Here is a 15,012-nt window from a genome sequence, read left to right on the forward strand (position 1 = left end):
CATCTGCTCATCCCTGGCTGGCAGCAGGCACACAGCTGTGGCTCCAGCTGTTGTGGGGTGGATGCTGCCCAGCATGTTCTCTTTGCCTGTTGGAGAATGGCCTATGCTGCACTGTGGACTGCTGGGAGGAGAGGTCAGAGCACTTTCTGTGTGCCACTCACCTTCCCCAATTAGCCAGAGGGCAAGAAACCCTTCTTAGCATCCCTCTGTGCTCTCTGCCCTGACCAGGAGCCACTGCAGGCCACAAGGCAGAGCCTCAGAGCACAGCTTATGTGAGCTGGAGCCAAGGCTCTGAACACAGCCAGGCCTTTCCCTAGCCTTGATCTCCTCTAAAAGCCTTGCTTGCTTCCTGGGGCTGCTGGGGGAGAGGAGACTGCTGTGTCCCCCCGATGCTGACTCAGGTGTGAAGTGTTGATAGCAACCCCTTCTCCTTTCCCCTCCTCTCCAGGAAGAGCACTTCTTCATTGTTGTTATTGCTGTTGTTATTTATTAGCCTGTTTCTGCTCCAGTGCTGCTAAGAGATGTGGTGAGGCTTGGCTGCTATTCATCGTGCTTACAATAAGCCCGAGCCCCCCCTTTTGTTCTATCCAGCTTGCTGAGTGTTGTATAAATACCTCACTTGAGCTGTTTCTCTCCCTCATCTTTGGCAGCTCAGGAGGTTTGGGAAAGGTCAGCTCCTTGCTGTAGCTTTTTGCTGCTCCAGACAAGCGCTGCTCTCACTGTGTGCCAAATGCCTCGCTGCGCCTTATCTGTGCAGCTCTGGGATGGCTCAGCCAGACCCCTGCTTCGCTTCAGACCCAGCCTGCTCCCTGACCCCACTGCACAGCATTGCCCTGTGCTCTATAGGCAGTTTATAGATGCAGTCTTGAACAAGCACTGAGAGATCCCTTCTGCATCCAGGAACAGGCACAATAGGCTGCGACCTCCAGCATCCCAAGCAGGGGCTCTGTTGCAAGCTCACTCTGCCTTCCAGAGTGTGTCCATCATAGCTGCAGTGTTGCTGTGGGGAAGGCAGGCTTTGGGCTTGGTTTCAAGCAATGCATGTCTGTGGGGTGATGTAGGAGGCACGCTGGTAGGGAAATGTATAGTCGCTATCCTGGTGATGCTGTACACATGTCCCTAGAGGGGCAGCAGGCAGAGCCCTGGTCCCTCTGGGCATCCCTGGTCGCTGGTGCTTGTTCCAGTTGGGTAGGCAGGTAGCTGGTTTCCTTGTGGGGTGTTTTGGACAGCAGGGTCTTCACCAGCTCTGTTGGGAGTCAAATTTAAGAGGTCTTTGTGCTTCTGCACACTTTATCTGCTGCCTGGGGTTCATTCCGGCGGCCCCGTACAAGAGCACTTTGTGCCTCACTCACTGCTGCTTCTGCCCACACCCAGCAAAGCGCTTCTGTCTGGGGTGGCTCTGAAAGGGAATGGGATGTGAAGGCTTGGTTGGTGCTGAGTACCCTGGAACTGGGCTGAAGCACTCACCTTGGATGTCTGAGGCTCCTTTCCCATACTCTATGAGGCAAAAGACAAGAGCACAAGAGCTCAAGGAAGGAGGCATCCTTGTCTGACACCCTGGATATGCTTCCCACCTTGGTTTCCCTATCTCTGAGCCTGAGCTGGTGTGTCCTGAAGACCAGTGCCTTCAGACAGGCACCTCTTCCCCCTTGCCTTCAAGCAGGCCCCTGATTGAGCTCACCTCCAAGCTGGATCTGTGCTCACCAGTTCCCTTCCCATCGCTGGCTCTGATCTGACAGCTCCATCCTGCCTCCCCTACAGCTGGCAGGGGATAACGCACTGCGCAGTTACACTAATGCTCCTCAGGGCTGGGGGACGGGATGAATCCCTGCTTGTCCTGCATGGCACATTGCTCACTTGCACACCTCCCCTCTAATATCAGAGCTCAACTGTTCATCTGCATTAAGGGGGGGAAAAAGAGAAGGAGCAGCAATGGGAAGAGCAGGAGAGACTATCCAGGCGCTTCATAAAGATGATGAATTGCCTTTAGATATTGGGCAGGAGAGGGAGAGAGTTCTTTCATTTGATGATATTAGTCTCTTAGTGGCACGTTGTTGCTGTTCATATGAGCTCAAGATCTTCAGGCAGTCAAAGGCAAACGCCCGGGAATTGAAGTGTAAATGAACCGCTGTCGAGCGGTTTATTCTGCCTGTTATGAGCTCTTGTTCTCTCCTTATGTGGGTCAGTCTGCAGGGGTGGAGGAGCTGCTGCTGCCTGGGGGTGCAGCGGGTGCTGGCATTGCGCTTGGTGTAGTGGGTGGGCAGGCAGGGTGATGCAGGGGGTGATGTGCCTATAGGGTGATGTGCAGGCAGGGTGATGCAGGGGGTGATGTGCAGGCAGGGTGGTGCAGGGTGATGCAAGGGGATGATGTGCAGGCAGGGGGTGATGCGCAGGCAAGGTGATGCAGGGGGTGATATGCCTATAGGGTGATGTGCAGGCAGGGTGATGCATGGTGATGTATATGCAGGGTGATGTGCATGCAGGGTGATCTGCATATAGGGTGATGTGCAGGCAGGGTGATGTATATGCAGAGTGATGTGCAGGCAGGGTGATGCAGGGTGATGTATATGCAGAGTGATGTGCAGGCAGGGTGATGATGTGCATGCAGCGGGTGATGTGCAGGCAGGGTGATACAGGGGGTGTGCAGTGCCTGCCTGCATATGCATGTGCGTGTTGGGAGTGCAGGGCTGTGCCCCTGGCAGTAACCACCAGGTAGAAACCACTCTGCCATCTCTTGCCCTCACTGTGCCTGGAGACCCCTGTCCTCTCCCTTCCTCCTCCCAGCTGAAGAATGCTCTTTCCCCCTGCATTAGCAATTCAGATGCTGAACTGGTCCATGCCGGCTGCTCTGATTAGTGCATGTGATAAGAAGATGTTGTGCAACTCCTTCAGAGAGACACCAGCCACGTGGTTTGGCTGCTTTGCATAAACAGCAATGCATAAATCAGTGTGTGTGTGGGGGGCGAATCTGTCCCACGCTGGGATAGGTGAGGAGCTTTTCTTCTCCGTTCCTTGACTTTCCTTTCTCTTGCTGGCTAGCAGAAAGCACATTGGGTCTGGGGAGCACTCACAAAGGCTTGAGCAGAGGGGATGTAGGGAGAGCAAGTGCTTTCTGGAGCCCTAGGGATGCTCCTCTGTGCCTGGAGAGGTTTGGAGGCATCTCCCTGCTCACAAGCTGGTTCTTGACCTCCTTGCTGTGGTGCAGAGCTGGTGACAGATCCTCTTTCTCCCGTTCACACTGGCAATGAGCAGAACAGGGAGCGTGGAGTGAGAAGGGGCACTGAAGAGGCAAGACCATGGGTTTGGTAGCTCATTTTGGACCGTGTACCCCAGCCTTTTCCCTTCTTGTCCTTGCATGGGGTGAAGGTGCTTAGCACATATCCAGCCTTACCTGGCCACTCTCAAAGGGCAGCAGGGCTCAGTCACTTGGGAGAAGCTGTGATAGAGCCAACGTCGTTGTGTGATGCCTGAGGACAAAGGGGGTGCTGCTTCCAGGACAACCTCCCTTCAGAGGCAGCTTTCTCTGTGTCACAGCCTTCACCAACCCCACTGTCCACACTGCCCTTCCCCATGCTGTCTGCTCTGCATGGTACCAGCACAGTGGAGTGGGTTATCTCTGTTTAATGTCCATGCCCCCGGTACAGGCAAGAGATGAAGCCTTAGGGTGCATCAGCCCTGGCAGGGCAGACCCTTGTCCTCAGGCATGGCATGAGCAGCTCAAATGCATCCTTGGTGTCCCTGAAGGACAAAGCTTAACCTTCATGTGGTTCCTGGATGTGTGGGGATGCTGACATCCCTGCCCTAAGCCAGGATAGGACCTTGCTGTGCCTTGAGCATCCTCTTGCTGGCACGGTCCTTGAAGTCCTGGATGCATCCTCCTGTTCAGAGGGCTCATCCATCTCTCTCTGTGTGCCCACAGCGTGCCGAGGGATGCTGTGTGGGTTCGGGGCCGTGTGTGAGAGGAGCCCCACCGACCTCTCTCAAGCCTCCTGTGTGTGCAAGAAGACCGCTTGTCCCGTGGTGGTGGCTCCCGTCTGTGGCTCCGACTATTCCACCTACAGCAACGAGTGTGAGCTGGAGAAGGCCCAGTGCAACCAACAGAGGCGGATCAAAGTCATCAGCAAGGGACCGTGTGGTGAGTGCGAGCTCTCAGGAGGTGACCATGATGTCCTGAGCTCATGGCACCACTGTGATGTCCTGGTGGATGGGGATACATCTGGTCTAGTGTGAGGCATCCCTGCCCATGGCAGGGGGTTGGAACTGGATCATCTTCAGGTCCTTTCCAACCCAAACCATTCTATGATGGGGACACTGAGGGAATCACCAGCAACTCCTTGTTGATCATCAGAGTGTAACAAGAGGCACAATGATAGCCAAAGCCATTCAAGAGGTGTACAGCAACCCGATGACCACAATGCCTCCCCAGTATGGGTCACATCTACCGCAGCTAGAAGCTGGAGAGACCAGCGTATAAGCAGAATGGGTGGGCTGATGAAAGGCAGGCTGGCATTCCCCAGCTGTGAGCAAGGAGCTGTGTAAATGAGACCCCAGTCTCCTCATCTCAGAGTAAATTAACTTGACCTTTCTCTCCTGCGGCGCTCTGCCTTGCAGTGAATCTGCACCCAGCGCTCCCGCTGAGCTCTTGTCAGAGGGGGGAGAGCGCCGAGTGATTTATTCCAAATCAGAATCATAAAGAAGTGACAAAAAAGAGGGGGGAAAGGCCAAAAAAAGAACTAGCAAATACATTTTGGCCCTTCCCTGTCAGCGAGGGAATTGTTCCTTGAGCTCTGCCTCTAATTGTAGTTTGCAGGAGGTGCTGTAAAGACCCTTTTCTGCTCATCTGATGGAGCAGGAGGCTTGTGGAGAGTGTGTGCAGGGAAAGGAGCTTGCAGGAGGGCTGAGGGAAAGGAAGGGCTCTGCCTGGAGTGAGGAGTGAGCTCCTTTCCTTGTGTGCCATGGGTTTGGGGCTGATCCCACAGCCCCATGGTCCTGCCTGCCTCTGTGGACATCCTGGACCATGTAGAACCATGGAATCAATGAGGCTGGAAAAGACCTTCAAGCTCATCCAGTCCAACCATTGCCCATCACTGCCAAGGCCACCACTAACCCATGGCACTGAGGCCTTGTCTCCATGGTGTGTGAACACTTGCAGGGACGGTGGCTCCAGCCCTGCCCTGGGCAGCCTGTTCCAATGCCTGAGCACCCCATGGGGCAGGAATTGTTCCTCAGCTCCATCTAAACCTTCCCTGGTGCAGCTTGAGGCTGTTTCCTCTTGTCCTAAGGTACATCCGCTGAAGCTGATGGAAGGACATCCCTTGTCATCATGGTATGATTTTGGGCACTCAGAGGGACTTGGGATCATAGAATCACAGAATGGTTTGGGTTGGAAAGGACCTGAAGATGATCCAGTTCCAACCCCCCTGCCATGGGCAGGGACACCTCACACTAGACCATATTGCCCAAAGCTCTGTCCAACCTGGCCTTGAACACCGCCAGGCATGGAGCATTCACCACTTCTCTGAGCATCCTGTGCCACCACCTCACCACCCTCACAGGGAAGAACTTCTTCCTTATACCCAACCTGCCCTTCCCCTGTTTCAGTGTAAACCACATGTAGGTAGATATCGCTGCGTGTCAGCCTCATTTATCCCATGGGAGCAGCTCATGCCTGTGCCCTGCTCTCCTTTACCCTACAGGCTCCAAGGACCCCTGCGCAGAGGTGACCTGCAGCTTCGGCAGCACGTGCGTGCGCTCCACCGATGGCCAGTCAGCCAAGTGCGTGTGCCCATCGTCCTGCAGCGGCGTGCCCGAGAGCCCCGTGTGCGGCAGCGACGGCCGGGACTACCGCAGCGAGTGCCAGCTCAACAAGCACGCCTGCGACAAGCAGGAGAACGTCTTCAAGAGGTTCGATGGCGCCTGCGGTGAGTCCTCTCCTTGCCTAAAGAGCCTTTCCCCTTGGATTGAGAGCAGCGGGGAATGGCAAAGTCGTGGAGTGGGTTGGGTTGGAAGGGAGCTTAAGGCTCCTCCGGTTCCAACCCCCTGCCACGGGCAGGGACACCTTCCACTAGAGCAGCTTGCTCCAAGCCACATCCAACCTGCTAAGGATGGAGCATTTACCACTTCTTTGGGCAACATGTTCCATTCCTCACTACCCTCACCTGAACTTCCCCTGTTTAAGCTTGAACCCATCACCCCTTGTCCTATCGCTACAGTCCCTGAGAAGAGTCCCTTCTCCAGCATCCTTGTAGCCCCTTTCAGGTACTGGAAGATGCTCTGAGGTCTTCGCGCAGCCCCTGTCTGTGTATGTCTTCATCAGCTCAAAACCAGGCTGGGCAGAAGAAGGTCACTTTGTGGATGATGGCTTCTGAAACTCAGACCAAACCAGCACTTTCCCTGCAGCATTTGGCTGTGGTTGTTTCTTCCTGGGACTCACTGCTCTACAAAGCAGTGGGAACATCTGTGCTCCCTCCTTTCCCTTCTGCTGCTTCCCTGGGCTGGAATCCCCTGGATGCTGGCTTTGGCAAGAAGCCCTTTGCTAGGTGACATGCCAGGGCTCATGGGCAAGCAGCTCCCTCTAATTAAAGGAGCCTAACAGGCTCAGTTCCTAGAGCACAACCACTGCGAGGATGGCTTCCTCCATGGCTGTGGGTCCTGGTAATTAAAAGCCACTGGGTTCATTAGGGAAACCATGAGATCAGGCAGGACACGTGCCAGACCAGTGTTTGCCCCCAGGGGAAGGAGTGTGGGAGTGTGTTTGGGAAGAGCTTCAATGGTGTTTTCCCTGCTTGGTCCCAAGTAGGGTGAGATGGGAGGTGCAAAAGAGGTGCTGTCACACCAGGTTTCTAGGGCAGAGAACAGGCTTTTGAGCCTCGCTGCTCCTTTGAGGTCCTCCTGGTTTTAGCTGGGCATCAGCAGGAGCTCAGGCAGATGGGTTATAGAACCTGAAAATAGCTGCAGGTCTTTGCACTTTGTTGGTGTCTGTAAGGCTTGAGGATGTACTGCAAGGTAGAGGAGGGAGCAGGGGTGAACAGTCACACATACAGCCACACATACAGTCCCCATCATACAGTCCCTGAGATAAATCTCTGCATCTGCCTCATCCCCAACCCCTCTAATGTTCCCTAATGTAACCTCCTCATCTGTTCCACATCCCTGCCCCACTGCAGCAGCCTCATTTACCCACAGCCCCTTGAGTCCACACAAGATGTTCTTGTTTTATTGGGGTTGTAGAAGCCTCCAAGGAGGTAACGCATCCCCGGCTGTCTGCTGGTGGGGCAGCAGTGAGCACAGGCAGCTCTTGCCGGAGGGGGAATAAGAGATGGATTGGGCAGGCCCTGTGGGAGCTCCTCCATCTGCTTCGTTTCCATGATCACTGCATATGCTAAAGTGGTTAAAGCAAAAGACTTCAGCTGTGACCCTGTCCTAGGCCAGCCTTCTCCAAGGGATGTAGAGTAGAAGGGAAGTCCCTTTCCAGCTTGTGAGAGGCTGGGGGAATGGGTTATTGTGTTGTTTTCCCCCCTCGTCAGCCTGGGACTGGTGGATGCAGGGATTTCAGACAAGTAGGATTAAAGGGGGGAGAGATTCGATTGTGTTTCTGCAGTTGCAGACAATGAATCAGCACTCTGCAGGTTCCCTGCTTGGCAAGGAAGAGGAAAACCTGGAGTAGGGATTAGTGAGCAGGCAGCACCTGGTTTACCCTTGTCTTTGGTATGCTAATGTGAGCTCAGCTTAGAGCAGTGGGGCAAGGCAGTGTGTGGCCCTGGCTGCCTTCCATGCTTTTCCAGCACTTTGGAAAGACAGGCAGGGAGAGTGCAATGGGAGTACCAAGCATCTTGTAACGCACTTTGGACCTGGGAGGTTCGCCTGGATCAGGGTGTCCTTAGAGAGAGGTGAATGCAGCTCAGGATGGGAAAAGAGCTCATCCCATCCAGCCGTCGCTTTGGAATGGGGGAGTGTGTGCAGAGTCCTCATGTGTGCAGATGTCCAGTCTTGAGGAGGAGCACTGAGTATCACTGGGGAAGGACTGGAGCCTCTTGCTGCCAGCCAAAGGGGAAGGAGGGCAGAGGAGCAAGCACCGCTGAGGTCAGGATGTGATTGTACCTGCCCTATCTCTATTCACAGACCCATGTAAAGGCATCCTCAACGACATGAACCGTGTGTGCCGGGTGAACCCCCGCACCCGGCGGGTAGAGCTGCTCTCCCGCCCCGAGACCTGTCCCCCGAAGAAGGAGCTTGTGTGCGGTGACGATGGGGTGACTTATGACAATGAGTGCGTGATGGGGCGCTCGGGGGCCATCCGGGGACTGGAGATCCAGAAGGTGCGTTCAGGGCAGTGCCAGCATCAGGGTAAGTACATCCCTGCATCCTTGGGAGTGATGAGAGCGTTCGGATTCCTGCTCCCTGTCGCCGGGGTGGGATTGAGCGGTGCTGTCCCTTCTCCCCACAGACAAATGCAAGGAGGAGTGCAAGTTCAACGCTGTGTGCTTGAACCGCCGCGGTACCGCTCGCTGCTCCTGCGACCGCATCACCTGCGATGGTACCTACCGGCCCGTGTGCGCCCGCGACAGCCGCACCTATAGCAATGACTGCGAGCGCCGCAAGGCTGAGTGCCACCAGAAGGCTGCCATCCCAGTAAAGCACAGTGGACCCTGTGGTAAGCACTGGTGCCACCAGGCTGGTCACCCACAGGAGCACTGGTACCCCCACATCACTTCCCAGCCCCAGCAGCCACTTTAAGCCCAGCCTGTGTCAGTCCCTTCCATGCAGGTGATGCTGGGAAGCTGCAGGTAAGTTGAGTGGGTGCTCATCCTAAGCAAGACACAGGTTTTCTTCAGTGTTGTGGCCAACAAGCCCTGAATGTCCATTGCTCCCTGTTGGTTTTCCTTTCACAGTCTGTGTGTGTGTGTGTTCCTCCTTGGTCTTGTCTCTGATGTGCTCAATGGGAAGAGTCATTTGTGTTTGAACAGCACCAAGTGTCTGTGATGTCCAGCTGGATTCTCTCATTCACCACCATGCAGCTCCTATGCAGCCCATGCCATTCATTCCTCCTCCCAGGGTAGTGCCAGTCCCAAGCTCCTTCCATGCTTCCCCCTCCATGCCTGCCTGCTTCTCTCAGCTCCAGGTATCTCCATAAGGAACTCTAAAGACTCTTTGGACATCTCACCGTGTCTTTGTCTCGTCTCTGGGAGCAGCTTTTGACCTTTTCCAATGGATGCTTTATCAGGAGGATGTGATAGGATGGGACTTGGTGTCCTCAGGATGTTGGGAATGTCCAATTTTAACCTCATTGCACAGAGAATGAAGGAAGTTGAACACAGCCACTGGGTTGATTTGTATGAGTTGGACTGTTTCATTTCAGCTCAAATTGGGTTTTGCTACATCTGGAACTGTGTCCTATTATTTTAAGCTGCTGTTTCACAAGGTACCGGCTGTATCAAACCTTCTGAAACACTCAGAATTTAGGCCCCATGTTGTGGACCTGTTTTGTTGGCTTTGTGCTCCTGCAGTGGGTTTTAAACGCTGCCAGCCCCAGCTGCTTGAAACCCCTTTTGTCAGGCTCCCAAAACCACGCTCAATGCAATCACAAACTGTGATTCTTAATCATCCCTTTCACTGTGTTTCTGATGGTTGAGTGATGAGAAGTCACTTCCCCACGTTCTCCCTATAGGGAGATCAACACAGGCACCTTCCAGTCCTCTCTGCTGCAGGGAGCTGGTGCTGAATGGCAACCAGGAGCCTTGCCAAAGCCTGGAACTCATTTTCCTGCCCTGTTGTGCCACTGGGGAGGTGTGAATGGCCACTGGGGCTGGCATGGGGCTGCTCATGGCAAGGCAGGCTGCCTTGGTGCAGGGGATGAAGCAAGGTGCCTGTAGCTCCTGAGATGCCCTGGGGCCAGGAGATGATGTTTGCAGCTGGGGCTTTGGGTGCTGGTGTCTTGGGCTCTCTACAAACCCTTCCTGTATCTCCTTTAGCATCAGCACCTTGCTGAGGCTCCCCAAATTCCTAGGGTAAGCAGAGGGCTCATGTCAGACGCATCATTCCCAGCCCGTTCAGTGCAGTGAGGCCAGTGGGCAGTGGAATCTGGTCCCTATACATCTGCTGTTCCTCTTTTTCATTTTAGCCTCTCTTCCTGCAAGGAAGGACAGCAGATGCGCACATCTGCTTTCTGGAGCTGCATCCTTATGGGATGAGAGCAAACAGAGCCTGTAATCCAGGGAAGCAGATCAAAGCTGAGGCTTTCATATCCACACGACAGCTCCAGGCAGCCCTGTAGCAAACCACCACGAGGTGTGGGCAAGCCTTTGGTCTCCCCATCAGCTTAGGAAAGCGTGTTCTGTCTGAGCCTGTTGGAAAGAGAGCACGTCCTCCTCTGTGGCACCAGTTCATGCTCAGTGTGAGATGGGAAATGGGTTTTGCAATGGAGATTGTGGTGGTGATGCTGCTTTCCAGCTGGTGTGATAGCACAGATCGCTGTTGGTGGTACCAGCTCCTCTCTTGGTTGGATGCTTCCGCTGGATGCAGGGTGCAGTCCTCATGGGACTCATGGGACACTCAGCAGTGGGTGAGAACAGGGGTTGAGGGAGCACAGGTTCTGTATGCATCCAGCACCCACAGAGGGGAGCATGGGAGCTCATCCATGTGCTATGAGGATGCAGGAGATGCATGGAGCTGGGGAAGGAAAGGGAAAAAGGAAGGAAAGGGAAAAAGGAAGGAAAGGGAAAAAGGAAGGAAAGGGAAAAAGGAAGGAAAGGGAAAAAGGAAGGAAAGGGAAAAAGGAAAAGACAATGAAAAGGAAAAGACAATGAAAAGGAAAAGACAATGAAAAGGAAAAGACAATGAAAAGGAAAAGACAATGAAAAGGAAAAGACAATGAAAAGGAAAAGACAATGAAAAGGAAAAGACAATGAAAAGGAAAAGACAATGAAAAGGAAAAGACAATGAAAAGGAAAAGACAATGAAAAGGAAAAGACAATGAAAAGGAAAAGACAATGAAAAGGAAAAGACAATGAAAAATAAAAAGAAAGGAAAGGGAAAAGGAAAAGGAAAAATAATAGGAAAAGGAAAGGAAAAGGAAGGATGGGCCATTAGTATGGTCACAGCATTTTAATCTCTCATATATACCCATTTAAGGAACTCTAAGCTCTGCTGCTCTTTTCCTGCAGCAAGGCAAAGGAGGCAAAGCCAAACAAAACAGCCCAGGCCTTGTTTTAATCCTTCTCTCCTTTGACACTGTGATGGTGCAGCTGAGAAAGGAGGGATGGGATGAGACCGATGCGGAGAGGAGGTGGAGGGAAGGTGTCTGTAGTTGCATCTGTCTTCTCCTCCCTGCCTCTCTCTGCTCTTCCTTCCCTGTCTTTCTCCCTCTGCTTTCTCTCTTTCCTTTCTCGTCTGTGTCTTGTGTTTTACAGTGTTGCCTGTGTGGAGGAAGGAATTGTGTCCTCGCAGCACCCTCCTGCTCCCTACCCGGACATCTCTGCTAGGAGGTCGGCTCTCTCCCCTTCTCCATAGCCAGGGACAGTCCTGGCCTCTTCTCACTGCTCCCCACCTCTCTAGTTCCGCTTGAGAGCCCCTGGGATGGAGACATTGCCCTGGGTTTGCTCCCATCCCTCATCCCAAACCCTTCCTGCTGGAATGGAAATGCCTCGCAGTGCAGGGGGGTCTTGTCCGGTGCCTGCTGTGGCTTGACCCTCCGAGGCACACGAGAGTGGGAGCAGAGGTGGGTGCTGTGAGCTCCCTGCTCCTTAGCAAGCCCCTCTTTGGCTGGTACCTCAGTCTGGACTGCTCCTGGTTGATCTTACCTCTCCTTGTGCCCCCAACTAACCCTCCTTTCTCCCCCACCTCCTCCTTCCCAGAGACTTCTGCCTGCCTGGGTCTGTGCCGCTTGTCCCTCTGCTCTCCATAGTGTGTGTCACGCTTGTCTGTGCAAGTCCAGCGGGAAGGGGATCCGCAAGGATTGCAGCTCCTCTCCCCAGTACCTAGCAGAGCACCGTGTGCCTTTTGGAAGCGCTGAGGAACTGTGCTTCACATGTGGTTCTTCCCTAGGAATGCTCCCTGTGGAGCTGGTGATGGAGCCCGCTGGGTGTCATGGGCACAGATTGATGGGGTGTGATGGGTTACAAAGCAGCTTCAGAGCCTCTTCCCCATAGCCACCATGAAGCAGGGCTTGTAGGAGAGCTCAGTGTCCCCAGGGCTTGCTTAGGCCTTGGCAAAGCTTGGTAGCAGGTGGGGATTGTGCCTTTGAACCCATTAGGGTGCAGGATGAGCATTTTCCTTGCTCCGTGCCTCAGTTCCTCTGCCTACAGAAGGGCCAGGAATCAAAGCAGGTCTTGGTTATAGCACAGCTTAAGGTCCTTGCTCAGTAGGTCCTCATTATACCCACTCACATCAAAACTGGTGCCAGAACCTCCATTGACATCTGCAGGTACCCAAGGCTGCGTGTGATCATTCAGAGGCTGAGATTCAGGTTGTGAAGGAGCTTCATGTGCCCCATCTCTGCAGGTTTGCCTGCTCCAGAAGAGCAAGGGATGTCGGGGCAGTGCTCTCCATCAGGCCTGGCACTCTCACTCTTGCTCCCTTGCTCCCCAATAGAGTGAATTTGGACTTCAAATGAGACTGCTTCATGTTTAGCTCGTTGCATCCTTACTGCCTGTGTCCAGCAGAGGAGCTTTCCCTATGCGCCTCTGTGTTTGAGGGACATCATTATGGTATAGATGTTGCTTTAGAAAGGAGAAACACAAGCAGGAGATAGGAGCAGCATCACAGCAAGGAGCTGGTCCTTGGGAACTGCTCGCAGGCAATTCCACTGCAGCAAAGTTGGGATGCAGTTGAAAGGGCTGGGATGAAGTAGTGCCCATGTGCCTGAGCTGTCTCCCTCTTCCCTGTTCCTATGCACACCTTTGGCTCCAAGTTTTGACTTGGTAGGTGCTTCCCAAAGAGCCAAATCCAGATCCCATTGGCTGTGCCCGTGGGCCATTTCTCAGTGGTTGAGAGCATGCAGCCAGACTCCTGAGGGCTCAAGCCTTGCTCTTGGTCCTAGCATGGGAGGAAAACAGACCTGATGCCCTGTGCCATCAGGCTCTGGAGGGCTTTGCCTTTCCCACCACACTCTGTGCCCACCTCACTCTTTGCTGTTGGTGGGGCTGTGTCTGCCTGTTACATCCATCTCGTCTCGGCTGCATTGTCTGTCCCCCACGTGTGTTTTGTCATGTGTCCTTGTCACTGTTCCACACGGATTAAATCTGTGTCCTTTCCTTGCCCCACGTCCTCAGGGCTCTTGTCTTGAGGCACAAGCAAGGGTTGTTGGCAGCGCTGGGTTTCCCCCCAGCAGCATCGTCAGTGCTTCTGGATGGTAGAGAGCATTCCTGATGGGACATGCAAGCAGGCTGGGAACTGGGGGGAACCATAAGTAGAGGTCCATAGGGAGCTGGATGCAGCCTTTTCTCTTTGCTCTATCACCATCATTGGTGATGAGCATCCTGGAGGGAAGGTGCCATGAGCTTGGCTGACTTTGATAAAGCAGCTCCAGTCTGTGAGCAGAGGGGACTGTTGCTGCCTCTCAGCCTGCAATACATGCTATGGGGCATTAGCCATCCCTAGGGAGCTTGATGCCCAAGGACTGGGCTGAAGCAAGGACACCAGGTCTCTTCCTCCTGCTGCCCAGAAGCTCCTTGGCCTTTCCAGCATCAGCTTCCAAGAGGAGGGGATGGGAGCTGACATGAGGAGAGGAGAAACAGGCCCTGTGGTGAATTCCAATGTCCTCTCCAGCCAGGTCTTCCTGGGAATTGCCACAGAGGGTATTAAATGAGCTGTTCAGGAGGATGTGGACCTCAGTGAAGGGAACTGCCCCTCTGTGAGCTTTTTGGCTCCTGGTGCAAGGTACAATGTGATGATGTACTGAGGGTCGTGGAGCACCAAGAACCACACTGAGAAGGGCTTTCTGCTGCCTCTTGCCCTGCTCTCTGCTATAGAGCTGGTCATTCAGATCTGACTTTACAGGGTTGTGGCACCACTGCTGCTTCCAAAGTGCCAGCAGTGAGGAGCATCAGTCGGTGTTACCCTCCCTCAACACATGATGTGAGCTGCTGGGGACACCCAGACAATGGGGTTTGGTGCAGAAGCCCATGGGGATGATCCCACTTTGAGCCAGCCCCTTAAGGCAGAGTGTAGCTGGGATGGGAATGGGATGGAGCGGACGAGTCAGGAATCCCCATCACAGTGTGCAGGGAGAAGATCTTGTGCCTGCTTCCCATCCCTAACCTCTGCCACGCATGGGGACGATGCTGAGGGTGGCATGGAGGGTGCAGGGTGCCACGGCCAGGACCAGTGTGCATTTGCCATGGCTTGGGGGAGGCAGGCGCGATGCTGGGGATGCTGGCATGCCTTGCTGCACGCAGTGCCGTGCGATGCTGTGGGAAGCAATGGGCTCAAATCAGTGCCTTTCTCTCTGTGTCCCTATGCAGACCTGGGCACGCCGAGCCCGTGCCTGAGCGTGGAGTGCACCTTCGGGGCCACGTGCGTGGTGAAGAACCAGGAGGCCGTGTGTGAGTGCCAGCAAGTGTGCCAGGGCCGCTACGACCCGGTGTGCGGCACCGACAACCGCACCTACGGCAACCCCTGCGAGCTGGACTCCATGGCTTGTGTCCTCAAGAGGGAGATCAAAGTGAAGCACAAGGGGCCCTGCGGTAAGAGCTGATCCCGTTGGAACCCATTGCCATGAACAGGGACCCCTTCCACTAGAGCAGCTTGCTCCAAGCCCCTGTGTCCAACCTGGCCTTGAACACTGCCAGGGATGGGGCAGCCACAGCTTCTCTGGGCACCCTGTGCCAGCGCCTCAGCACCCTCACAGGGAAGAGCTTCTGCCTAAGAGCTCATCTCAGTCTCCCCTCTGGCAGGTTAAAGCCATTCCCCTTGGCCTGTCCCTACAGGCCCTTGTCCCAAGCCCCTCTCCAGGTTTCCTGTAGCCCCTTTAGGCACTGGAAGGCTGCTTTAAGCAGCCCCATTCCCAACCTGCGT

General features: G+C 54.3%; 1 protein-coding gene across 1 annotated transcript in view; it reads left to right on the forward strand.

Moving 5' to 3' along the window:
* Positions 1 to 15,012, forward strand: part of AGRN (agrin) — a gene marked incomplete at both ends in the record, with an annotated part of 102,438 nt that overhangs the window by 60,555 nt on the left and 26,871 nt on the right. Inside the window, 5 exons of the mRNA XM_080631284.1 lie at positions 3,920 to 4,135; positions 5,697 to 5,921; positions 8,122 to 8,346; positions 8,447 to 8,653; positions 14,460 to 14,681. Coding sequence (XP_080487410.1) covers positions 3,920 to 4,135; positions 5,697 to 5,921; positions 8,122 to 8,346; positions 8,447 to 8,653; positions 14,460 to 14,681 — 1,095 coding nt within the window. The remainder of the gene's footprint in view (positions 1 to 3,919; positions 4,136 to 5,696; positions 5,922 to 8,121; positions 8,347 to 8,446; positions 8,654 to 14,459; positions 14,682 to 15,012) is intronic.

This window comes from Psittacula echo, assembly GCF_963264785.1.
Source record: "Psittacula echo genome assembly, chromosome: 17".
Lineage (NCBI taxonomy): Eukaryota > Metazoa > Chordata > Aves > Psittaciformes > Psittacidae > Psittacula > Psittacula echo.